The following is a 27,477-nucleotide window of genomic DNA, read 5'->3' on the forward strand; positions in this document are numbered from 1 at the left end:
TATAAAGACAGTGAAAAGATGTCTTAAGTACACATATATAACAGTTGTCTTAATTTTGTAAAAAAGGTCATCCCTTATCCAGCAGGATTAGAGATCAACCTAGGAAAGCACAGATTCTCTGCATTGACTGAAGGCAAGAAAGAACATTAAGTCATTGGCATTGCAGGACAACAGTCCTAATGACCATAGGAAGTTAGAGGCATAGCCACCGCTAGAGAACTACTTGACTTGTGCTGCAGAGTCTGCAGTGGGTGTGGGTGATTACCCTAGGTTCCAGCAGTGGGGACATATAGGGTTAATGATACCTATTGCCACCCCTGATATATTCAAGTACTGTAGACCAGAAGTGGTACCTTGGTACACAGATAGCAAGATCCCATGCACAAGCCTACAAATACAACTCAAACCCTTAAATTGTCTTGTGTCCAACATAACTGGGAATCAAATCAATGTTTCAGCATGATTCTGGTGGCCCAATCTCTGGGCCAATGGGAGAAATCCATTCACTAGACTAGAATCAGAGGTAATCTACTGAAATCAAAGCCTGGCCAGGGACCAGTGGAATAACCTCATAGGTGTAAGTTCCAGAGATTCCAGGAGCAATTGATAAAGCCCATGTGTTTTGGGAGGTAAAATAAGAGAAGAGCACAAGAGAGAGAAACAGGAACTGGGACCTATATGCCTCCCATTCTGGGATTGGAATAGCCTATTAAAATGGCACTGCCAACCCAAACATATTTCAGATGTTGCAGAGAGATTTATAAAATTCCCCAGGCAATTACTTATAGTGGGGTCTGCAAAGACAAAAGCCTGGGGCAAGTGTCTGCTCAAGTCTATCTACGGGTAGTATTGGAGATAAAACTAACATGATTTACTTGTATATTGGATGTGAGAAGCGAAAAAAACTAGATTTTTGGCTTGAGTGATTAGGTGAATGAGGTCATTCACTGAGACGGGAAGCATGGGAAAGGAATAGGTATTAGGGAACAAGTAATTAAGAATTTTACATTGGCTAATGAGATTTGAGACTCCTACTAGATATACAAATACAGATGTTTAGTAGGCTATTAGGCCCACAAGTCTAAAATGTAGAGGAGCTGTTCAGTGTGAGGATTTACCTTGGAAATCATTATAATATAGGGATAGTTGAAGTGAGGGAGTTTACTAAGACTTACTTTGGAGAGGATTTAAGTAAAGAGGGGAAGAAAGCTCATGACCCAGCCCTGAAGCACTACAATATTCAGTAATCAAGCCAAAGAGAAAGGGCCAGCAAATGAGTTTGAGAAAGATTAGTCCCTGAAGCTGTAGGAAAAACAGACAAATTTTATGACTTCACAGTTAACTACCAGCATAACTTACTGCTTGTGTAATCTAGCTCCTTGCTAAAAGTGTTCCCAGACATTAAATGTGAAATGAACAAGGCACGACTATTTATTTTAGTGGTATTATTTTGAACCAAAGCTGCTGACATTGTGATAGTACCTATTAAGCTGATAACTACCTTAGAAAGCTGATTTATTTAAGAAAAAAATAGAATTAGTGTTCTCTTAATATTTAATATTAATGTCAATTAATTAAGAAATATTAGTTTAGTATCTGTCACATATTAATATTTAATGTTAAATATTTAACATTAGTATAAGGCATTAAGGAAAATTTACAGTTAATATTTTTTTATTAATACTTGATATTAGAGTAAGTCATGTAAGCTCTGTATGTATTCAAAATATTCTACTTTAAGCTATTCATATTCTGAGAAGTATTTCTGCAACTTCTAGTTATAAAATATTGTGTCATGGCAATTTAAAAAAATAATTTCTGTATGCATTCTGAAACCTTTGAAAATCTATATTGGTATGAGAATTTAGATTGCATGAGTTAGTTTTGGAGTCAAATTTGATTATGCCCATGATTTCAATGTGTTTTCAAATTTATAGTATCATTTGAATTACAATGACTCTATAGTGGCACATTATAGGATTCATTTCAGAGCTGGCACTTAATCAGCAAGGCTGTCGTTTCTAACCACAACACAAATATGTGTCTATTATTCACCTTACCAGCCAGTACTCAGGGCCTGGCTACCTAATGAATAATGCCTATTATTGAGTAAAATATGAATGTGCTGGGCAGGCTCTAAAATGGCCTCCAATGATCCCCACCTCCTGGTATTCACACCCTTGTGTAATCCCTTTCCTGGAGTTTGGGCAAGACTTAGAAACTGTCTTCTAATAAATAGAATGTGACAGAAATGACAGTATATCAATTCCAACATTTGATTATACAAAGCCTGTGACTGCCATCTTGGGAGCTCTTTCACAGACATGCCCTTGCTCCCTCTTGGACAGCTCAGTCTGGGAGGAGTTAGTTGACATTTATAAGGACACTCGGGCTGCCTAATGGGAGGTTCATGTGGTAAAGAATTGGCCAACAGCCAGTGAGGAACTGAGGTCTGCCAACAAACACATAAGTGATCTTATAAGTGAATCCTTCAGCTCCAGTCAGGTCTTAAAATGACCATAAACTCGGCCAACAGCTTGACTGTAACTTCGTGAGACAATTTAGGCCAGAGACGCTCACTTAAGTTATACCCAGATTTCTGAACAACAGAAACTATGAGATAATAGATGTTCATTGTTTTAAGCCACTTAAGTTCTGTTGCACATCTATAGATGATAACTAATATAACGAGTAAACATATTCACACTAAAGTGCTATTGACTTCCAAAGCAGGTCATTCAATAATGATAAAATTGTCATTTCATTAAAAAGATATAACAATCGAAAATACATATACACCCAACATATCTATTTAGAAGCAGTTAAATATATAAGGCAAATATTAACAGAACTGAAAGGAAACAGACAGTAATACAATTAATAGTAAGGGACTTCAACACTGCACTTTCAACAACCCAGACAGAAAATCAGTAAGGAATCATTGGACTTAAACTACACTTTAGGCCAAATGAACCTAACAGACATACAGAACATTCCATCCATAAGCAACAGAATACACATTCTTCTTAAACAAACATGGAGATTTTCCAGGACAGATCATATGTTAGGTCACAAAACAAGTCTTAAACTTAAGAACATTGAAATTGTATCAAGTGTTTTTTCTGACTGTAATAGTATTAAGCTAGAAATGAATATGAAGAAGAAAACTGTAAAATTGACAAATACATGGAAATTAAACAGCACACTCCTGAACAACCAATAAGTCAAAGAAGATATCAAAAGAGAAATTTAAAAGTTCTTGAACGAAATAAAAATAGAAACAAAATGGACCAAAACATAAGGGAGGCAGCAAAAGCAGTGAAAGGGAAGTTTATGAAGATAAACACCTACATTAAGAAAAAACTCTCAAATAAACAATCTAATATTAAACCACAAGGTACTAAAACGAACAAACTAAGTCCAAAGTCAGCATAAAGAAAAAATAATACATATCCATGAAGAAATCATTAAAATAAGGACTAAAAAAATCAAAAACAATAAAAAAGATCAATGAAACTAAAAGTTGGTTTTTTTTTTGAAAAGATAAAATTAGCAAATCTTTAGCTAAGAGAAGACTCAAGTAAAATCAGGAATGCAAGACGAAATCTTACATCTGATACCACAGAAAATTAAAAGATTATAAGAGACTACTATGAACAGCTAGATGCCAACAAATTGTACGACACAGGAGAAATGGATACATTCCTAGAAACTTACAAACTTCCAAAACTAAATCATGAAGAAATTGAAATATGAATACACCCATAAGAAGTAAGGACATTGGATTAGTAATCAGAAATCTCGCAGCAAATAAAGTCCAGGACCAGAGGAACTGGTGAATTCTACCAAATATTTAAAAAAGAAATAATATCAATTCATTTCAAACTCTTCCAAAAATTGAAGAGGAAAAATACTTCCAAACTCTTTTTATGAGGCCAGCATTACCCGGACAAGGACATTACATGAAAAAAAAATTACAGACCAATTTCCCTAATGAAGATAGATGCAAAATCCTCCATAAGATGTAAGCAAACCAAATTCAACAGCACATTAAAAGGATCATACCCCATGATCAAGTGGGTGCAGGACGGTTCAACATATGTAAATGTGGCACAACACATTCACAGAATGAAGGACAAAACCATGCAGTCATATCAATAGATGCAGAAAAACCATTAAACAAAATCCATTTTCTATTCATTTTCATAATTTAAAAAACCTCTCAACAAATTAGATAAAGAAAAATTCATAGCTAACATCATACTCCACACTAAAAAGCTGAAAGATTTTCTTCTATATAAGAAACAGGACAAAGATGCCCATTCTTGCAATTTCTAAAAAACATAGCACTGGAAGTTCTAATTAAGAAAAAGAAGCAAAAGTCATAAAATTAGAAAGAAAGAAGCTAAATTGTTTATTTGCAGATGATATAATCTATATATTGAAAATTCAAAAGACTACCAAAAAACAGTTAAGTGAATAAATGAATTTAGTAAAGTTACAGCATACAAAATCAACATACAAAAATTAGTCATGTTTCTATACAATAACGATGAACTTATTTCAATAAAATAACTAAGAAAACGATCTCATTTACAATAGCATCAAAAATAAAATACTTAGGAATAAATTTAACCAAGGAGGTGAAAGATCTGGACACTGAAAACTGCAAGACATTGATGAAAGAAACTGAAGAAGATGTAAATTAACAGAAAGATATCCCACTGTCATAGTTAATATTATGTGACAACTTGACAGGGATAAGAGATACCCAGAGAGCTACAAAACATTGTTTTGGAGTGTATCTGTGAGCATGTTTTCACTGAGAGCCCAAACAAAACAAAAAAGTAGGAGAAAGGGTTACATTATTTGTTTTTATTTGTCACTCTGTTTTCTCCCCTCCATCTCCCTTTATTTAGGATTAACAGAATAGTTGTATTCCTTTTGACTATTTGGGCATAACTCTTTTTTTTTTAATTACTGCCTGACTGGATTAAGAAAATGTGGCACATATACACCATGGAATACTATGCAGCCATAAAAAGGATGAGTTCATGTCCTTTGTAGGGACGTGGATGCAGCTGGAAACCATCATTCTCAGCAAACTATTGCAAGAACAGAAAACCAAACACCACATATTCTCACTCATAGATGGGAATTGAACAATGAGAACACTTGGACACAGGAAGGGGAACATCACACACCAGGGCCTGTTGTGGGGTGTGGGAAGAGGGGAGGGTAAGCATTAGGAGATATACCTAACGTAAATGATGAGTTAATGGGTGCAGCACACAAACATGGCACATGTATACATATGTAACAAACCTGCACGTTGTGCACATGTACCCTAGAACTTAAAGTATAATAAAAAAGAAAAAATAAATAAAATAAAATAAAATTGCTGCCTTAGGGATTACACTATGCACCTTTAACCTGTCACAATATTGAGCTAATTAGCATTAATATTGTACCATGTTTTGTAAAATATAAGAATGTTACAATATTATCATTCAATTTGCTGCATGTCTTTGTGTTATGGTTTTTATATATTATAGATCTTCATACATTATAAACTTTGTTTCATTTGATTTTTTGTGTTTTATGCAAATTAAAAGAAAAATAAGTTTCTATATTTCCAGTGCTCTTCATTTCCAACTATAGATGTGATTTTCTCTGTTTCTCTGCTTAAGAAATCCCTTCAGTATTTCTTATATTGCAGACCTGCTGGTGAAGAATTTTCTGTTTTTACTTATCTGAAAATTGTTTATTTTACCTTTATTTTTATTTTGAAGTATATTTTCACGGGATATAGAACTCTTAGTTGACCTTTTTTTCTTTTTCTTTTCTTTCAGGACTTTAAAGATGCAGTTCCTGATATTCTGCTTCTCCATTAGTTCTGAGAAAGCAGCAACCATTCATATTACTGTTACCTTTTATACAACAAATCATTTTTGTCAGCTTTCAAGATTTTCTATCATTAGATTTCAGCGGTTTAACTATGATGTGCCTAAGAATAATATTTTCTTCTTTTTCTTTCTGAGACAGAGTCTTGCTCTGTCGCCCAGGCTGGAGTGCAGTGGCATGATCTCGGCTCACTGCAACCTCTGCCTCCTGGATTCAAGCAATTCTCCTGCCTCAGCCTCCTGAGTAGCTGAGATTACAGGCACGCGCCACCATGCCTGGCTAATTTTTGCATTTTTAGTAGAGACGGGGTTTCACCTTGTTGGTCCCAAACTCCAGACCGCATGATCTGCCCACCTCAGCCTCCCAAAGGCTGGGATTACAGTGGTGTGAGCCACTGTGCCTGGCCAGAATTATATTTTTTATATTTATCTTCTTTGGAGTTTGCTGAACTTCTTGAACCTGTACATTTATATGTTTTTGGCCATTATTTTTTTTAATTGGTCCCATTTTCTCTTTCTTTCTCCTTTCTCTGTGAAACTACACTTACAGGTTTGTTATATTTTTGTCACAATCTTCCACAGGTCCGTAAAGCCCTGTTAACTTATTTTTTTCTTTTTCTATTCTTTCCTTTCTTCTGAGATATACAGAGATATTAACGAATCTTTAAGTTCATACTTGTTTTTTGTCCTGTTTAATCTGCTGTTAAGTAAGCCCATGCCATGCATTTTTATGTTGGATATTTTATATATTATTTGTATTATTTTCATTATATGTATTTCATATTTTAGTCCTTTTATTTTTAGCTTCAGAATCTCTACTGAGGTTTCCCGTGCAAATTATTATTTTTAAAATTTATTTTTTATTTTTATGGGTACATAGTATGTGTATATATTTATAGGGTACATGAAATATTTTGATACAGGTATGCAATGTGAAATAAGTACATTATAAAAAATGAGGTATCTATCCTCTCAAGCATTTGTCCTATTTTTGGGAATAGTTTGAGCAGGATTGATATTAGTTCTTCAAATCTCTGGTAAAATTCAGCAGTGAAGCCTGATCAGATCCTGGGCTTTTCTGTGCTGAGAGACTTGTTATTATGGCTTCAATCTCATTACTTGTTATTACTCTGTTCAGGTTTTGGATTTCTTCATGGTTCAGTCTTAGTAGGTAGGAATTTACCCATTTTCTCCAGATTTTCCAATTTATTTGCATATACTTGCTCATAGTAGCCACTAATGAGCCTTTGAATTTTTGTGGTATCAATTGTATTGTCTCCATTTTCATCTCTGATTTTACCTATTTGTGTCTTCTCCCTTTTTTCTTTATTAGTCTAGCTAAAGGTTAATTTTGTTTATCTTTTCCAAAAATCCCAACTTTTTGTTTAATTGATCTTTTGTATTGTTTTCTTCATTTCAAATTCACTTGTTTTGGCTCTGATCTTTATTATTTCTTTTCTTTTACTAATTTTTGGTTTAGTTTCCTCTTGTTTTTCTAGTTCTTTCAGAGGCATCATTAGGTTATTTATATAAAGGTTCTTTTTTTTTATTTTTTTTTTTTTTTTGAGATAGAGGTTTCAGTCTGTCATCCAGGCAGGAGTGAAGTGATGCAATCTTGGCTCACTGCAACCTCCACCTCCCAGGTTCAAGCAATTCTCACGCTTCAGCCTCCCGAGTAGCTGGCATTACAGGCATACACCACAATGCCTGGCTAATTTTTTGTATTTTTAGTAGATACATGATTTCACCATGTTGGCCAAGCTGGTCTTAAACTCCTAAGCTCAGGTGATCCACCTACCTCAGCCTCCCAAAATTCTAGGATTACAGGCATGAGCAACCATACTCAGCCTGAAAGGTTTTTTTTTTTTTTTTTTAGATGGAGTCTCACTCTGTCACCCAGGCTGGAGTGCAGTGGTGCAATCTTGGCTCACTGCAACCTCTGCCTCCTGGGGTCAAGCAATTCACCTGCCTCAGCCTCCCAGTAGCTGGGATTGTAATTCCAGGTGCCCACCACTACACCCAGCTAATTTTTAGTATTTTTTTAGTAATTTTTAGTAAATTTTAGTATTTTTAGTAAAGACAGGGTTTCGACAGGCTGGTCTCAAACTCCTGACCTCGTGATTTGCCTGCCTCAGCTTCCCAAAGTGCTGGGATTACAGGCATGAGCCACCGTGCCTAGCTGAAGTTGTTCTTCTTTTTTAATGTAGGCCCTTATAACCATAAATTTTTCTCTACTGCTTTCACTGTATCCCATATGTTCTGCTATGTTATTTCCATTATGATTTATTTCAAGAAATTTTTCTGTTTCCTTCTTCGTTAACCCACTGGTGATTCATGGGTATATTATTTAATTTCTACGTGCTTGTATAGCTTCCAAAATTCTTCTTGTTGATTTCTAGTTTTATTCCATTGTAGTCAGAGAAGATGCTTGGTATTATTTCAGATTTGTTTAATGTTTTAAGACTTGTTTTGTGACCTAACATATGGTCTCTCCTTGAGAACGATCCATGTGCTGAGGAAAAAAATGTGTATTCTGCAGCCATTCAATAAAATGTTCTGTAAATATCTGTTAGATCTATTTGTTCTATAACGCAGATTAAGCCCAATGTTTCTTTGTTGAGTTTCCATCTGGAAGATCTGTCCAATGCTGAAAGTGGGTATTGAAATCTCCACCTATTATTATATTGAGATCTCTCTCTCCCTTTAGCTCTAATAATATTTGCTTTAAATAGCTGGGTACTCTAATGCTGGGGACATACATATTTACAATCATTATATCCTCTTGCTCAATTGAAAACTTTATCATTATATAATGATCTTGTCTCTTCTTGCAGGTTTTGTATTGAAAACTATTTTGTCTGATTTAAGTACAGTTACTCCTGCTTTTTTTTGTTTTCCACTGAGATAGAATATCTATTCTCATCCATTTATTTTCAGTCTGTGTGTATCTTTATAGGCAGAATAATTTCTTGTAGGCAACAGATCATTGGGTGTTGTTTTTTCATCCATTTAGCCATTGTACGTCTTTGATTGGAAGGTTTAGTTCATTTACATTCAGTGTTATTATTGATAGCTAGAGACTTACTCTTGCCATTTTGTTATTTGTTTTCTGGTTGTTTGTGATCTTATCTTCTTTCTTACCTTCCTTCCTGTCTTCCTTTTAATGAAGGTAATTTTCTCTGGTAGTATGTTTTCATTTCTTGCTTTTTGTTTTTCATTTATGCACTGTATGATTTTTAATTTGAGGTTACCATGAGGTTTACAAATACTAGCTTATAATCCATACTAGCTTATAACCTCAAATAAATTTTTTGATAATATTGAATACAAATATAGACAATTTTTAAAATTTTATGTTCAGGGGTACATGTGCAGGTTTGTTACACAGGTAAATGTGTACCATTGTGGTTTGCTGTACAGATGGACCCATCACCTAGGTATTAATCCCAGCATCCATTAGCTATTCTTCCTAATGCTCTCCCTCCTCTCCACACCAACCCTCAAACAGGCCCTAGTGTGTGTCACCCCCACCTCCACCATGTATTCATGTGTTCTCATCATTCAACTCTCATTTATAAGTGAGAACATGCAGTATTCGGTTTTCTGTTCTTGAGTTAGTATGCTAAGTAAAATGGCCTCCAGCTCCATCCATGTCCCTGTGAAGGACATGATCTCATTCCTTTTTATGGTTACACAGTATTCCATGGTATATATGTACCACATTTTATTTATCTAGTCTATCATTGATGGGCATTTAGGTTGATTCCATGTGTTTGCTAATATGAATAGTGCTCCAATGAACATATGTGTCCATGTGTCTTTATAAGAGAAGGATTTCTATTCCTTCAGGTATATACCAAGTAATGGAATTGCTGGGTCAAATGGTATTTCTGCCTCTAGGTCTTTGAGGAATTGCCACACTGTCTTCCTCAGTGGTTGAACTAATTTACACTCCCCACAACAGCGTAAAAATCTTCCTTTTTCTCCACAACCTCACCAGCATCTGTTGTGTTTTGACTTTTTAATAATAGCCATTGTTATGTGAGATGGTTTCTCACTATGGTTTTGATTTGCATTTATCTAATGATCAATGATGTTGAGTTTTTTTCATGTTTATTGGCTGTATGTATGTCTTCTTTCCAGAATTGTCTACTCATGTCCTTTGCCCACTTTTTAATGTTTTTTTGTCTTGTAAATTTGTTTAAGTTCCTTGCAGATGCAGGATATTAGACCTCTGTCAGATGGACAGATTGCAAAAACTTTCTCCCATCCTGCAGGTTGTCTTTTCACTCTGATGATAGTATCTTTTGCTGTGCAGAATCTCTTTAATTAGATCCCATTTGTCATTTCTGCTTTTGTTGCAATTGCTTTTGGCATCTTTGTCATAAAATCTTTGCCCAGGCCTATGTCCTGAATGGTTTGCCTAGATTATCTTCCAGGGTTTTTATAGTTTTGATAACTCATTATTTTGATCTGATGACAACTTAACACTAAGTGCATAAACAAACATGCAAAAAGAAAACTAATAAAACTCTGTACTTTAACTTCATTCCACTGCTTAGCTTTTTGTTTTCTCTTTATGTTTTATTATACTGCCTATGTCTTGAAAAGTTATTGCAATATATTTCTTATGATTGGTTCATTTCGTCTTTATACTTAAGATAAAGATAGTGTGCCTACCACAATTACAGTGTTATAATATTCTATGTTCTTCTGTGTGCTTACTATTACCAGTGACTTTTGTACCTTCAGGTGACTTCCTTCTTGCTCATTAACATCCTTTTCTTTCAGACTGAAGAACTCCCTTTAGCATTTCTTGTATGACAGGTCTGGTGTTGATGAAATACCTCAGCTTTTGTTTGTCTGGGAAGATCTTTATTTCCCCTTTATGCTTGAAGTATATATTCACCAGATATAGTATTGTGGGGTAAAAGTTTTATTTCTTCCCCTGTGGCACCTTAATTATATCATGTCACTCTCTCCTGGCCTATAAAGTTTTCACTGAAAAGTCTGCTGCCGGATGTATTGGAGCTCCATTGTATGTTATTTGTTTATTTTCCCTTGCTGCTTTTGGGATCCTTTCTTTATCTTTGACCTTTGGGAGTTGAATTATTAGATGCCTTGAGGTAGTCTTTTTTGGGTTAAATCTTCTTAGTGTTCTATAACCTTCCTGTGGTTGAATGTTGATATCTGCCTCTAGGTTTGGGAAGTTCTCTGTTATTACTAGAATTTCTGCTTGATTCTTTGTAGTTATTTCAATCTTTATGTTAAATTTATGTGACAGAATTCTGAATTGTTTCTCAGTGTTTTCTTAAATTTAAGTTTCCTCAGCTATTCTGAATTCTCTAAAAGGTCACATGACTCTGTTGCTCCAGGATTGGTCCCTGGTTCCTTAGTTTGGTGAGGTCCTGTTTTTTGCATTGTTATTATTGTTGTAGATGTTCATCAGCATCTGGGCATTGGAGAATTGGTATTTACTGTAGTCTTCAGTCTGGGCTTGTTTGTGCCCATCCTTCTTGGCACTTTCCAGACTTTCCAGGTATTTGAAAGACCCTTGGGCCACAAGCCCAATATCACTGTTGTTTTTGCAGACTCAAAGAAGTACTATCTTAGGGATTTGGGTAAGATAGGAAATAATTCTCCGGATTACCATGCAGAAACTCTTGTTCTTTTTCCTTTCTTTCTCCCAAACAAACAGAGCCTTCTCTCTATGCTGAGCTGACTGGAACTGGAGGTGTGGTGATGTAAGTAACTCTGTGGCCACTAGCACTGGGACTGTACTGGGGCTGACTTAAAGCCATCACAGCATTGGGTCTTGCCCAAAGCCTGCTGTAACCACTATCTGGCTACCTCCTATGCTCACCGAAGGCCCTAGTACTCTATGATTAGCAGGTGGCAAAGACAGCCAGGTTTGCATCCTTCCCTTCAGGGTGGTGAGTTCTTCCAGGCCTAAGGCAGGTCCAGAGATGTTATCTGGGATCCAGAATTTGAGTCACAAAATTAGAAATTTGCTTGATGTTTTATTCTACTGTGGCTAAGCTGGCACTCAAACCACAATACTAAGTTTTTCCTACTCTTCTCTTCCCTTTCCACAGGCAGACAGGCCTCTTTCTGTGGCCACTGTTTCCCTCACCCCATGGGGGAATTCTGCCAGTCTACCACTGATGTTCACTTAAAGCCCAAGGGCTCTTCCATCAGCTTGTGGTGAATGCTGCCAGGCCCGGGACACACCCTTCGAGGAAGTACACTCCCCTCAACCAGGGTAGGTCCAGAAACGCTGTCCAGGAGCCTAGGCCTGGACTCAAGATCCCAAATCCCTGCTTATTGCTCTATCCCACTGTGGACAAGCTGGTACCTAAGGTGCAAGACAAAATCTCTTTTGCTTTTCCCTCTGCTTTTCTCAAATAAAAGGAGTTTTCACCATAGCCACCACATCTGGGAATGTGCTAAGTCATACCTGTAGTCAGCATGTCTCAGAGCCCAGAACCCATGGAGTATTCCCTGGATATCACTGCTGCTTATTTAGGGCCCAAGGGCTCTTTAGTAAGTAAGTGATGAGTCCTCCTGTCAGGTCTGGGTCATTGCCTTCAAGGTAGTGGGTTCTCTTTTGGCCCAGGGTGTTTCTAGAAATGTCATCCAGCAGCTGGGGCCTGAAATGGGGACCTCACCACTCTGCCCAGTGCCCTATCCTATCCTAGAATCCAAGATGCAAGACAAAGTCCTCTTTACTCCTCTCCTTAGACAGAAGGAAGGAGTTACTTTCATTGCTGTGAGCTGTGTAGCCTGTGATTGTGGGAGGCATAGCCAACCACTCCTGTAGCAATGCTGCCTGATGTCTCCCTAAGTAAAATGCCACCCTCTGAGCCCAGCCCAGCACTAGGAGTTGTCTAGGAATTGCAGTCCTTGTGTTCTAAACTGTCTTTACTAGGACCCTACAGCACTTTGGCCTGCAGCGGTGATGCTTGCCAAGAAACTCGAGTTCCAACCACTGGGATGGGTGATTCCCTTCTGACTAGGTCTGATTCAAGTGCTCCCTCTTTGCACAGGTGCTGGCTAAGCCCAGCATGGCTTTGCTCTCCGCTATGACAGGGCAGCACTGAGTTCAGTGTCAATCCTTCAGTCACCACACGCTCCCTTTACCAAGCACACAGACTCTCTGTGCCACATGGTCACTGCTTAAGGGCTTGGGGGCAGGGGTGTGTCAGCAATTCAAGACTAAAACTGGAAACTATAATTGCTCACTTGATTTTTGGTTCTTGTGGCAGTGCTTTTCTGTGTACAAGGCTGTGAAAATTCGGCATTCCAGCGGTAGGGAGTTGGGGACAGGACAAGTGGTGTAGGCTTTTATTCTGCCATCTTGCTCTGCCCCAGATTTTCTATTCATTTGGAACATATTTTATTGCTGTATTCTAGAGCCCAGTCAGGAAGTAGAAAACTCATCAAAAATTTGAATAGGAAAATGTAATTAAAATAATTATTAACTACTAAGAAATAAAAATAATTCCAAGCCATATTTAAATTATGGATAGAGCTGCCACTATTTCTAGGACTGAAGCAGAGCAACTAAGGAATAAATAAATATAAAATAAGTTACCTCTATTCCCAGGGCTAAGATTCAGATGTGATTGGAGGGGGTGTGGCTATGGCTCCCTGGATGGCAGGAAAGTTAGTGATGTGTTTAATCTAGGGATGGCAAACAAAATCACCTGCTGAAGTGCCCAGTCCAATGATGTACTACTGAGAAGCTGCCTGATGAGGTGTTGCTGAAATTCACTGGAAAGCCACCTTCTGGGTGTCGTATTCTACAGGCTACCTCACACACAGCAACCAGAATTTTCAAAAAATAAAAAGCGTATCAGAATGAGGAAGAGAAAGAAGCCCTTCTCCTGCAATGTTCCTTCAGCACCTCCGATTACCAAGCCTTAAGGGCTCATGCCAAGCCTGGGCAATATAGTGAGACCCAATCTCTACAAAAAGGCATTAGCCAGGCATAGTGGCACATGCCTGTAGTCTTGGCTACTTGAGAGGCTGAGGCAGGAGGATCGCTTGAGCCCAAGAGTTTGAGATTCCAGCAGGCTAGGATCATGCCACTGCACTCCAGCATGGGTGACAGAGCAAGACCTTGTATCCAAATAACATTTTAAAAATCTTAATATTGAGGTCCCGGATGTTGCGGACAGTATGAGGTGAGCGCAGAGGGACGGGGACCAGCAGCTGTCGCCGCCGCTCTCAGGGTGAAGAAGGAACAGAAATCTTTGCTCCCTGACTTTGGAAATCTCGTTTAACCTTCAAACTAGTGATGTCAAGGGTTCCAAGTCCTCCACCTCCGGCAGAAATGTCGAGTGGCCCCATAGCTGAGAGTTGGTGCTACACACAGATCAAGGTAGTGAAATTCTCCTACATGTGGACCATCAATAACTTTAGCTTTTGCCGGGAAGAAATGGGTGAAGTCATTAAAAGTTCTACCTTTTCATCAGGAGCCAATGATAAACTGAAATGGTGTTTGCAAGTAAACCCCAAAGGGCTAGATGAAGAAAGCAAAGATTACCTGTCACTTTACCTGTTACTGGTCAGCTGTTCAAAGAGTGAAGTTCAGGCAAAATTCAAATTCTCCATCCTGAATGCCAAGGGAGAAGAAACCAAAGCTATGGAGAGTCAACGGGCATATAGGTTTGTGCAACGCAAAGACTGGGGATTCAAGAAATTCATCCGTAAAGATTTTCTTTTGGATGAGGCCAACGGGCTTCTCCCTGATGACAAGCTTACCCTCTTCTGCAAGGTGAGTGTTGTGCAAGATTCTGTCAACATTTCTGGCCAGAATACCATGAACATGGTAAAGGTTCCTGAGTGCCGGTTGGCAGATGAGTTAGGAGGACTGTGGGAGAATTCCCGGTTCACAGACTGCTGCTTGTGCGTTGCTGGCCGGGAATTCCAGGCTCACAAAGCTATCTTAGCAGCTCGTTCTCCGGTTTTTAGTGCCATGTTTGAACATGAAATGGAAGAGAGCAAAAAGAATCGAGTGGAAATCAATGATGTGGAGCCTGAAGTTTTTAAGGAAATGATGTGCTTCATATACACAGGGAAGGCTCCAAACCTCGACAAAATGGCTGATGATTTGTTGGCAGCTGCTGACAAGTATGCCCTGGAGCGTTTAAAGGTCATGTGTGAGGATGCCCTCTGCAGTAACCTGTCCGTGGAGAATGCTGCAGAAATTCTCATCCTGGCTGACCTCCACAGCGCAGATCAGCTGAAAACTCAGGCAGTGGATTTCATCAACTATCATGCTTCGGATGTCTTGGAGACCTCTGGGTGGAAGTCAGTGGTGGTGTCACATCCCCACTTGGTGGCTGAGGCATACCGCTCTCTGGCTTCAGCACAGTGCCCTTTTCTGGGACCCCCACGCAAACGCCTGAAGCAATCCTAAGATCCTGCTTGCTGTAAGACTCCGTTTAATTTCCAGAAGCAGCAGCCACTGTTGCTGCCACTGACCACCAGGTAGACAGCGCAATCTGTGGAGCTTTTACTCTGTTGTGAGGGGAAGAGACTGCATTGTGGCCCCAGACTTTTAAAACAGCACTAAATAACATGGGGGAAACGGGGGAGGGAAGGGCCCAGGACTCGGGGCTATTCAACCTAATGAAAACCCTGTTGCTGCGTCACCGTGTTCCCTTTGGCCTGGCCGAGTTTGCTACTGTGGGGATTCAGTTTAGGTGCTGGCCTGAGGACATCCCAGCGGTGGTACTTCGGAGAAACCTGTCTGCATCTGACTGAGCAGAATAAATCGTCAGGTGCCTGGAGCAAAAAGGAAAAAATAAAAGACAGGACATTGAGTTTTAACAGAAGGGAAAAGGAAAGAAGAAAAGATTTTTGCAGAATTTCTTAAAAATCAGTTTGTGGATTCCAGTAGTATTTATATTGAGAGAAACAAATTGTAGTCCTTCCAGCTGTGCTAAAACTTGGATATCTGTGAAAACTCACCACCATACAACCATTAGAAGAGCTCTCTTGTCGTTAGCACTTACTGTTTGCAAGAACAGAATGCATCCTTTTATCCTTTTATGAAAAATGACAAGTGAAGGCAAAAGGGGAAGGTTATTTGATCTGGAAGATGAGTGTTCTGATGTGGTGGCTTTTGCAAAAATCTTTATTGGTGTTGAAAACTGGAAAAAAATAACTCATCCAGAATTCATACTGTCTTGACAAGAACTATGGTTCTCAGTTTTTAGATATTGTGGAAAATGTTTTTGGGCATTTTTCTCTGATTTTATTTCTTCTCCCCCGCCCCTTTTTCTAAAAAACAAACAAACAAACAAAAAAAAACACACAAAACAAAAACAGAACAAAAGAAGAGAAGAGAGAAGGAAATTTTATTAATTAAAGATGCTGTGTGATAAAATCCCAGCCCAGATTGCTCAGCTGTTTGTACCTGACTTGCCGCCTGCATAGGAGCCAGTTCTATTCCTTCTGACTAGACCCTCTTCCTCCAGGGGAGAACTTCCAAATGTTAATTTTTTCTTTTTGAAAATATAAATAATTACTATTTTTTTAAAAAAAAAGAATCTTAATATTGTGCTGAGAAAAGAGAAAAGTTTATTCACTCTAGCTATGGATCATAAAGCAGGGAAAAGAAACGTAGACTTGGAGCTGAGAGACGATAAACTGATAACATAGTTATAACAGCTGCTTTAAAATTTTTGTCTGCTAATTCCAACATCTATGTTATCTTAGAGTTGATTTATTTTGACTCATTTTTCTCTTGACTATGAGTCACAATTTTCTGTTTCTTTGCATGCCTGCTGATTTTTAATCTGTACTGGACATTGTAGATAATATTTTTAGAGACTCTGGATTCTGTTATCTTCTGGATAATGTTGGTTTTTATTCTAACAGGCAGTTAAATTATTGGATGATCACTTCAAACTTGTAGAGGTTTCACACTTTTTGGAGTGTGTCTCACGGTTTATGCATAGATTTAGTATGAATCCTTAAGGTTTAAATTTTGGGATACTCTACTCCTGCAACATGAAATTAATGGGGTTTCTATGAAGAGCTTGAGTTTACCAAACTGTTTCAATATGGCCAGACTCAAATTCCAAATTCTGTCTCCCTTATGAAGGGCAGCAATTGAAATCTCTCTCAGGATTTCAACTGTTGCCTTCTGCTGGGTTCCTTAGAATCTCCCACCTTATATGCATATCAGAGGGCAGCCAAGATTTGAGGACTGCTTATATAAAGATTTGGGGGTTCTTTCTTCTATGGCTTCCTCCTTGCCAGGATTTCCCACTCAATTTCCAACTTCTCAGGCAGACCTCAATTCTGTTCTCTGGCACCTTAAGTCAATAACACAACAGCTTTCCTCTTATTTGTAGCTGTTCCGTGCCTTTCAGGCTAGACAGTTCCCACAGAGAAAAAGCCAGGTTAAAGTGTACCTTATCCAGTGAAGTTTTTCCTCCTTTAAGGGTCACATCCTTCACAGTTTCTGGCCTGCTTTTTGATACTCATACGTTTCTGAAACAAACTCCTCCTCCTCTACAGTGGCAAAACTAGACAAGACATTTCTAAGGGACATTCTTACTCTAAGAGCGTTGGATACGCCTTTGAGCAATAGGTAGATCACAACACACATATACATGAATCTGTTTATTTTAATTGAAAGAGTTATAAGTTGTCATGTTAGTACAATTTGCACTGTATTCAGTACATACTGACTATAGTTCTAGATAGCATATTAATAATACTGGGGTATAGTAAAATGGAAAAATAGGACAAATGTAGCTGTATAATCATTTATCTGACTCCTTCTTTCAGAATCAGCTATACGTCTTCAAAATAAATAACTTTATTTAAGTTAACGGGGCATGCTTATAAAATGTGTTCATATATAAAAAAGAAATCAGCAGAGTATAGAATTTATATTGTTCCTGAACTTTCACTTTGCTTCTCTTTGGAAATATATTCATGTTTCTGGATAGGTAAACTATTGCTCTAACACAATCTGTTGAACATGGATGGTCTCCTGGGCAAAGCATCAGGTCACATAGCACAGCTGGCTGAAGAAAAGTAATTGAAGAAAGGATTTATAGCTCAGTAACAAGCAGACATCTTCAGTGGCCTGTTTCTTTCTTTTCCCATTAACCTGTCTGAAGTTTCATTTCTTTGCAACTACGAGCTGCACATGGCTTCATCCTTGTTCAGCTGGATCTCAAATAAATCTAGTCTTGGGTAGTACTTCATCTTGTGTAAAAGAAAAAAAAGTGTGAGGAACAATAAGAAGAGCAGCTCCTTGGTGTAATGATGAAGAGTCACTAACCTCTGACTGCAGAGGGGAGATGCTTAGGGGCAGCCTGTCTATACTCCTTTCTTTCTATTTTATTAGGTGCTTCTACGCTTTTCTTCTCTTAATATAAGAGAAAATCTTATACACTGCAAAAAAAAAAAAAAATCCACATAACACATGAAAGTAAAAAGGGAAAAATTTTTAGTTCACAATTCACCTTGCTACATACTGTAAAAAATATTTATAATTATTATAAATATTTTGCTGTATAAACTTGCACAAAGTAGCACCATTCACTTCTTTACCTAAATGCACATCTATATTATTCATTTTAGTTGCAGCGTATTGTGTGGATGTACATGCTTTTAAACTTAAACTTTATTTTATCAATCTTCTACTAATGGGTACTCAGTTTATTAGTTTATTTTGTTCTTGAATGATATTATGATGAGTATCCTTATACATGTATTGTCTTGCATTATTTCTATAAGTTTACAGAAGACTGTTGTATCAAGGGCATAGACATTTTTAAAGCTTTTCATGGACATTGACATGCATCCTTCCAGATAGAACATACCAGTATCTACTCCCACTATCATGTGAGAATTTTCTTCACCCTGAGACACATGTTATGTGTACTAAAAATTTGAGTACAAGTAATAGCAAAATCTAACTTTTTGAAACATTCGCTACATAGCAGCATCTGTTCACAAGCATTTTAAATTCATGGTCCCATTTACATTTAAAACAATTCTATAGTGTAGGGGCTGTCTGTGATTATTATTCTCACTTTACAGATGAAAAACTGAAGCACAAGGAAACTAGTCAGGTCAACATGTAGTAGAGGTAATGCCAAGATTTAATCTCAAGTAGTCTGATTTCACAGGCTGAACTTTTAATGGAGTCTCAGGGAAAACAGCTTAGCATAACTAAAAAAGTGGCATAAAGCCCTTGGTGTGAGAAAAGTTGCAACTTCCCTTCTTGCCTCTGGAATGCCACACTTTCTTGGCATCCATCCTATTTCATGGGCAATTCCTTCCTAACTCCTTTGTTGGCTCCTCTTCCATCTAATTCCTTAATGGTGCAGTACTCAAAGCTCAGTGCTGGGCTTTGATGTCTTCTCTTTTTACACTATATCTTAGGTGACCTCCCACAGTCTTGTCACTTTAGAGATCACATAAAAAACAATGATTCCCATACTGTATTTACAGTCCTGACCTTTCCTTGGGCTCATATATCTAACTGCCTTCCCAATACCACTGCAGGGTCTAATAAGCACTTCAAATTTAAGATGGCCAGAACAGAATTCATAGTTTCCTGAATTTGTTCCTCATTGTCTCCCACAACTCAGTAAATGATATCACTAGTACTAAGTTGCTCAGACCAAAAATCTGAGTTTTTTATGATGATTTATTTTTTGAAATGATTTCTTATTTTTTCCTTTTATCTCTATATCCATTTTATGAGTAGCTTCTATCTACTGTAACTCTGAGATATATCTCAAATCCATTCTTTTTTCCCTGTCTTCACTATCACTCCCTTAGCTCAAGCCACTGTCACAACTATCAGCCACTCCAACTCTCTCCATAACTAATTCTCTATACAACATTAAGAATAATCTTTGAAAATATAAATCTGATTATATCTCACCATAATTTGAAATTGTCAATGACTTCCCAGCAGATTTAGGATAAAATTGAAATCCTTATGCAGTTTGCAATCCCCTCATTACATGGATCTTGCCTTTCTTTTGCGTTGGGTACCACTCTCCCCTGACCACCATGCTATAGATATACTACTTTCCTTCCTGCTACTTGAAAATATCAAACTTAAAGAAAAAAAAAAGAAAAGAAAATATCAAACTTATCTCCAATGATATAATTTTGCACGAGCTGTTCCCTTTGCTAGGAATGCTCTTCTGTTAATCCAGTGGTTCTCAAATCAGAGGGAATTTTGCCCCAGGGAGATATTTGGCAATGCCCAGACATTTTTTTGACAACTGGGGAGGTGCTACTAGCTTCTCATACTAGAGACTAGGGATGTTGTTAAACATCCTCTAGTGCACAGGATAGCCGCCCACAACCAATAATTATCTGGTCCAAAATTTCAACAGTGGGAAGGTTGAAAAAAACTCACTTTTATCAACATGTAACTAGCTCTTTTTTAGTTTTTGGATCCCAGCATATATTTTAATTCTTCAGAGACCTTTCTTGGTCACTTAAACCCAAGTCACCTACTATCACAATAGTTTAACTCACTACAATGTGTTTGTCATTCCTTGAATTTTTTTATGTTTATTCATTTAGTTTGCTTGTTCTTTGTCTGTGTATTTCTCTACAATATAAACAACATGAGAGTAAGAATATTCTCTTACTAAACATTATATCCCAAACACCAGAAACAGTGGTTCAAAGAAACCACAACTCAAAGAAGAGCTTCAAAAAGATAGTAAGGGGAATGAAAAACTGAGACTGTGATGTTGTTTTTACTGGAGAGGTGAGAATATTGGCCACTGTACTTGCAACTTCATACTAGAAACCTAGAGTTCAAAGTAGGTCATACACTAAGGCAAAAAGATGAGCTTGGAGGGTGGGTGGGATGATCTAGGGCAATCACCTGATGAAAAAGGATAACTTTTATAAGACGACATTACTAACATTTGTAAGATTTCCAACAACAGTGGTGGCAGTGGAAGAAGGAGGGAGGTTTTAAGCAACAGCGGCAAATTTAAATGTGGCAGCAAAAAAGTCCCAGACAGCTCAGCAAAATTCTAACCTACCTTTCCTTTCTCTCTTCCTCCTGACAATCCTAAACTTAGCATCCAAGTCACAGGGGGCTCAAAGCATTAATAAAGCTTCCAAATATTTCAAATACTTCACAACTGATTAAGATTCCCACCCAAATTGCCTTTGGCACTGACAAAAATAGGACCCAAGTCTACTATCTGCAACTTAAATGGTCTTAGGCCTGCACCGAATTGTTCTCTGAGAAGAGCATGACCTGAGTATGTGAGGGAGATTGGCATCAGTAAGATCAAATAATCTTTTTCTAAAATACAGTACTCATTAGGCCCAGTTTAATTAACATGTCAATCAAACCAATCAATCAAATATTCACCAAGTACCTACCATGCACTTAAACTAGTATCACCAGCTGTTCTACCTCTGGCATGGCCTAGATGACTGTCATAAAACTGAGGCTGAGGGTAGATAAAATGTGAACAAGGTCCAGACAGTGAGAGATGTCAAGCATGAAGTTAGTTCCAGCCATAGATCACAGAGCAGCTCATAACCAGGAGCATGAGGACAGAGAAAAGGATCTGCTCCAAACAAGGACCTGGCATCAAAGATGCAAAATATAATCTAAAGTCCCGAAATGTAGACAGTGAACAGTGATGGGGATTCCAGAACAGGCAATAAATCACCAAGTGAAAGAGAGGCAGGCACTGATCCAGGACTCTAACCCAAGAATTTGGGGTTCTAAAGAGTGGAGATGAAGGGCAGGATTAGTAAAAAAACAAAGCACAGCCCAAGTGCTGCTGATTGATTCCCAGCATGTTACCAATGCAGGAACGCTGGCAAGGATGGAAAACTCAATGTGTGGGACTTTCCCTGGTGAAGACACTAGCCTAGCACAGGCAGGGATCAACATATTGTTTTTCTGTTTAGGGCAGAGGTGGGTCCAGGTGAATGGTTTCCATAAGGAGGTCAATATTGGATAATAAGAGTCAGCATTTAGTCAGGGCAAGATTGTAAGGGGCTGTGAATGCCAGCATGGCAGAAACAGCAAGTTATCATCTAATATTTATTCTTTCCTTTCCTAGTAAAAGAACCATGTTTTTTTTTTTTTTTTGGCAAGAATACCTTTAGTTAAGAATCATGTTTCTCTCTGCCTCCCTCTCAGCTATGTGTAACTAAGTTGTATGTAACCTTCAGCTATATGTAACTAAGAATTGGTCAAAGAGATGGAGTGTTCTGTGGGGTATCCAGAAAGACTAAGGGAGCTGCTTCAGCCAGTGTTAATTTCTTTATGTCTATTGTTCTTCTTTCTGTCAGTGATGACTATAAAAGCTAACAGTCATATTAGACCATGAGGTAACCTTGAGTGAGACCAGATGCCATGACTAGAAGCCATTAACTAAAAATTGCACATCACAAAGATAGAAAGAGTATTGGTCCCAGATGAACAAATGAACCTGCAATACCAGTCATGGCATGCACTCCTCTGGATTTTTTTTTTTTTTAAGCAGGGTCTTGTTCTATCACCCAGGCTGGAGTGCAGTGGCACAACCATGGCTCACTGCAGTCTCAACTTTGCAAGCTCAAGCAATCCTCCTACCTTAGCCTCCTGAGTAGCTGGGATTACAGGTGGGTGCCACCATGCCAGGCTAATTTATTTTTAATAAGCTAATTTTTTATTCTTTGTAAAGACAGGGTTTCCCTATGTTTCCCAGACTGGTCTTGAACTCTTGGACTCAAGCAATCCTCCTTATTCAGCCTCCCAAAGTGCTGGGATTAGAGGTATGAGCCACTGCAGCTGGCTGGATTTATCTTTTTTTTTTTTTTTCCACACAAGAGAAATAAAGATCTATTCTGCTTTAGTCACCATTAACTTGGCATCTCCATTATATGCAGATTCCCTTAATCTCAATTGGTACAGTGGAGGAGTCAGGTGGACAGACTCTAGGGTAGTCCTCCATGATTCCACCTCCTACTGCTCATGCCCTTGGGCAATCAACTTCCCCCCAGCATGGGCAGGACCCATCACTTGCTTCTCACTAAAGGAAAGGGCAAAGGCAAAGAGGTGTCACTCCCGTGTTTATGTATGTAAGACTATATCTTCTTAGCAGATTCTAGAGACTCTGTCTTCCTAGCTGGCTTGAAGAAATAGCCAGGTTGAAAAGTCCACATGACAAGAAGCTGAGGGCAGCCTTTAGGAGCTGAGAGTGGTCTCTATATCCAAGAACCAACAACAAACCAGGGTCCTCAGTTCTGTGACCACTAGGGAATGAATTCTGCCAACAACCCGAGGAGGCTTGGAAGTGAGTTCTTCCCAGTCAGCCTCCAGATGTGAACACAGCCCAGTGAACACCTTGCTGGCAAACTTTTGAGATCCTAAATAGAGAAATCAACTATGCTGTGCCCAGACTTCTGAGCCACTGAAACTGAGACAATAAATGTATGCCGTATTAAGCTCCAGCATTTGTGATCATTTGTTATGCCAAGGTAGATTGCTAACACAAGGAATCTGAACTTAATCTCAAATTTTCCATGACTGTAGTTCACCTTATGCTACAAATTTACCATTCTGTTCTTCTGTGGAGTGTGTACATGTGGAGTTCATAGTTACCTGATTTCACCTATAATGCAAAATACATTGAATGATTATCAAAAAGTAAAGGTATAGTCTTTACCTCCAAGAAGTCTATTAAGTACTTTTGCATGCTCATTAACTGCCTTCACTGGCACCTTCATCAAAGGCAGGCAGGAGACTAGTTAGGGCTCATTCAGGCTCCTTGAACACAACAACTGATTGAGACCCTCCTTTTACTTGTACAATGAGCCACACAAAGTGGGTTAATACACTTTTTTATATATAAAAAGAAAGAAGCAGAAAAGATTCCTATCTGCCCAAAAACATGATGAAGATTAAGTAAACATTGAGATTAATACACATTTTTATACTTAAAAAGGAAGAAGCAGAAAAGTAAATATTACAGATTCACACATGCCCGAAAATATGATGAAGATTAAGTAGTGAGATTTTTTCAGACAAAAGAGTGCCACAGAACTGCAAAACATTATTATTAATTAACATAGTTGTAAAATCTCAGTTTCCAAGAAGAGAAAAATCTTGGAAGCAATTATGAAATTCGTTGTATGGCATTTAGATTAAATAAACACTTATCTTAAGAATACAAAACATTGAATACATTCCTCAATCTGCCAAATACAAATAATCCAATTTGATAGCCTTCCACCTTTCAGTCAGGGGTACTGAAAAACAATGGATGACTTAATAAACATACAAAGCTTCTAACAATATCAACATGCTCCAATGCATTATATCAAACATAATTGTTCTCTATGTCATAACTGGATAACATAAATGTCATAGAAAGGGTCAGAGATAAAAGAGTTTCATTAACTTTCTTTTGCATTAAACAATAGATTAATACCAGTTAATAAAGCAGTTGTGAGTCAGTGTTTTCTCACTAAGTGCTGTTTTTGGGGGTGGGGCATGGATTAGAATAATGAGAGCTTATAATATACTTTTAAAATTTTATTCCAGAAGTAGAAGTTCTAAGTATGTTAATTACTTCTACTATGTCCCCATTACAGACAAAATATGTGATGTACTGCTTTTCACTCCAATACTTACAACTGAAATAAATCTTTTGATATGTGGCTTAATTATCTGGATATAAAATTCTTTTCAAACTAGGAATTCTATCAACTATAAGCTTGCCCCAAATGTATGACACATGGCAGTCTTTGACATTTCCTTCACCCCCCAATCCCACCAAAACCAACAAATAACTAGAAAAAAATTGTATTGTGATCCTTAAATATTCCATATGACTTTTGGAAATGAAATATTCAAATGGAAAATTACTTTGGCCAGCAATTGTAAATCTTAATTCTGTTCAATAAGCCTTATGGTTAGGGGAAATCCCTCCATGTTCTGTCAATAGAATGACTGTCATTCCTAGTTGTTGGTAATGGTATGAGTTGATAACATTTTATATCTTCCAAGGAAGCTGTATATTGGAAAGCAAAGGGGAAAGTATTTGACAGACTGAATTAGTCGTCGTTTGTCACATATCAATGGGATATAAGATTAATATTAAACAATTAAATTTCCACATGCTTCTGATTTTCTTTTTTTTTTTTGAGTTCTTTTTTTTTTCTTTTTTTTTTTATTATACTTTAAGTTCTAGGGTACTGTGCATAACGTGCAGGTTTGTTACATATGTATACTTATGCCATGTTGGTGTGCTGCACTCATCAACTCGTCAGCACCCGTCAATTCATCATTTATATCATGTATAACTCCCCAATACAATCCCTCCCTCCTCCCCCATCCCCATGATAGGCCCCAGTGTGTGATGTTCCCCTTCCCGAGTCCAAGTGATCTCATTGTTCAGTTCCCACCTATGAGTGAGAACATGCGGTGTTTGGTTTTCTCTTCTTGTGATAGTTTGCTAAGAATGATGGTTTCCAGCTGCATCCATGTCCCTACAAAGGACGCAAACTCATCCTTTTTTATGGCTGCATAGTATTCCATGGTGTATATGTGCCACATTTTCTTAATCCAATCTGTCACAGATGGACATTTGGGTTGATTCCAAGTCTTTGCTATTGTGAATAGTGCCGCAATAAACAAACGTGTGCATGTGTCTTGGTAGTAGAGTAATTTATAATCCTTTGGGTATATACCCAGTAGTGGGATGCCTGGGTCATATGGTACATCTAGTTCTAGATACTTGAGGAATTGCCATACTGTTTTACATAATGGTTGAACTAGTTTACAATCCACCAACAGTGTAAAAGTGTTCCTATTTCTCCACATCCTCTCCAACACCTGTTGTTTCCTGACTTCTTAATGATTGCCATTCTAACTGGTGTGAGATGGTATCTCATTGTGGTTTTGACTTGCATTTCTCTGATGGCGAGTGATGATGAGCATTTTTTCATGTGTCTTGGCTGTATGAATGTCTTCTTTTGAGAAATGTCTGTTCATATCCTTTGCCCACTTTTTGATGGGGTTGTTTGTTTTTTTCTTGTATATTTGTTTGAGTTCTTTGTAGATTCTGGATATTAGCCCTTTGTCAGATGAGTAGGTTGCAAAAATTTTCTCCCATTCTGTAGGTTACCTGTTCACTCTGATGGTAGTTTCTTTTGCTGTGCAGAAGCTCTTTAGTTTAATTAGATTCCATGTGTCAATTTTGGCTTTTACTGCCATGCTTTTGGTGTTTTAGACATGAAGTCCTTGCACATGCCTATGTACTGAATGGTACTACCTAGATTTTCTTCTAGGGTTTATGGTATTAGGTCTAACATTTAAGTCTCTAATCCATCTTGAATTAATCTTCGTATAAGGAGTAAGGAAAGGATCCAGTTTCAGCTTTCTACTTATGGCTAGCCAATTTTCCCAGCACCATTTATTAAATAGGGAATCCTTCCCCATTTCTTGTTTCTCTCAGGTTTGTCAAAGATCAGATGGCTGTAGATGTGTGGTATTATTTCTGAGGACTCTGTTCTGTTCCATTGGTCTATATCTCTGTTTTGGTACCAGTACCATGCTGTTTTGGTTACTGTAGCCTTGTAGTATAGTTTGAAGTCAGGTAGCGTGACGCCTCCAGCTTTGTCCTTTTGACTTAGGATTGTCTTGGCAATGCGGGCTCTTTTTTGGTTCCATATGAACTTTAAAGCCGTTTTTTCCAATTCTGTGAAGAAACTCATCGGTAGCTTGATGGGGATGGCATTGAATCTATAAATAACCTTGGGCAGTATGGCCATTTTCACAATATTGATTCTTCCTATCCATGAGCATGGTATGTTCTTCCATTTGTTTGTGTCCTCTTTGATTTCACTGAGCAGTGGTTTGTAGTTCTCCTTGAAGAGGTCCTTTACATCCCTTGTAAGCTGGATTCCTAGGTATTTTATTCTCTTTGAAGCAATTGTGAATGGAAGTTCATTCCTGATTTGGCTCTCTGCTTGTCTGTTACTGGTGTATAAGAATGCTTGTGATTTTTGCACATTAATTTTGTATCCTGAGACTTTGCTGAAGTTGCTTATCAGCTTAAGGAGATTTTGGGCTGAGACGATGGGGTTTTCTAAATATACATCATGTCATCTGCAAACAGGGACAATTTGACTTCTTCTTTTCCTAACTGGATACCCTTGATTTCTTTCTCTTGCCTGATTGCCCTAGCCAGAACTTCCAACACTATGTTGAATAGGAGTGGTGAGAGAGGACATCCCTGTCTTGTGCCAGTTTTCAAAGGGAATTTTTCCAGTTTTTGCCCATTCAGTATGATATTAGCTGTGGTTTGTCATAAATAGCTCTTATGATTTTGAGGTACGTTCCATCAATACCGAATTTATTGAGCGTTTTTAGCATAAAGGGCTGTTGAATTTTGTCAAAAGCCTTTTCTGCATCTATTGAGATAATCATGTGGTTCTTGTCTTTGGTTATGTTTATATGCTGGATTACGTTTATTGATTTGCGAATGTTGAACCAGCCTTGCATCCCAGGGATGAAGCCCACTTGATCATGGTGGATAAGCTTTTG

The 27,477-nt window shown here is 37.9% G+C and overlaps 1 protein-coding gene across 1 annotated transcript; it reads left to right on the forward strand.

The window, feature by feature from the left end:
* Positions 1–14,067: 14,067 nt before the first annotated feature.
* LOC117079928 (speckle-type POZ protein-like) lies at positions 14,068–16,225 on the forward strand. The gene has a single exon (XM_033204291.1). The coding sequence runs from the start codon at positions 14,203–14,205 to the stop codon at positions 15,325–15,327; it is 1,125 nt and encodes a 374-aa protein (XP_033060182.1). The 5' UTR covers positions 14,068–14,202; the 3' UTR covers positions 15,328–16,225.
* Positions 16,226–27,477: the final 11,252 nt, after the last annotated feature.

This window comes from Trachypithecus francoisi, unplaced genomic scaffold (genome assembly GCF_009764315.1).
Source record: "Trachypithecus francoisi isolate TF-2019V2 unplaced genomic scaffold, Tfra_2.0 Lachesis_group8, whole genome shotgun sequence".
NCBI lineage: Eukaryota > Metazoa > Chordata > Mammalia > Primates > Cercopithecidae > Trachypithecus > Trachypithecus francoisi.

What these genes read in the sequence shown, in the direction of transcription:
- LOC117079928 (XM_033204291.1), top strand. Translation starts at nt 14,203, where the DNA reads ATGTCAAGGGTTCCAAGTCCTCCACCTCCGGCAGAAATGTCGAGTGGC.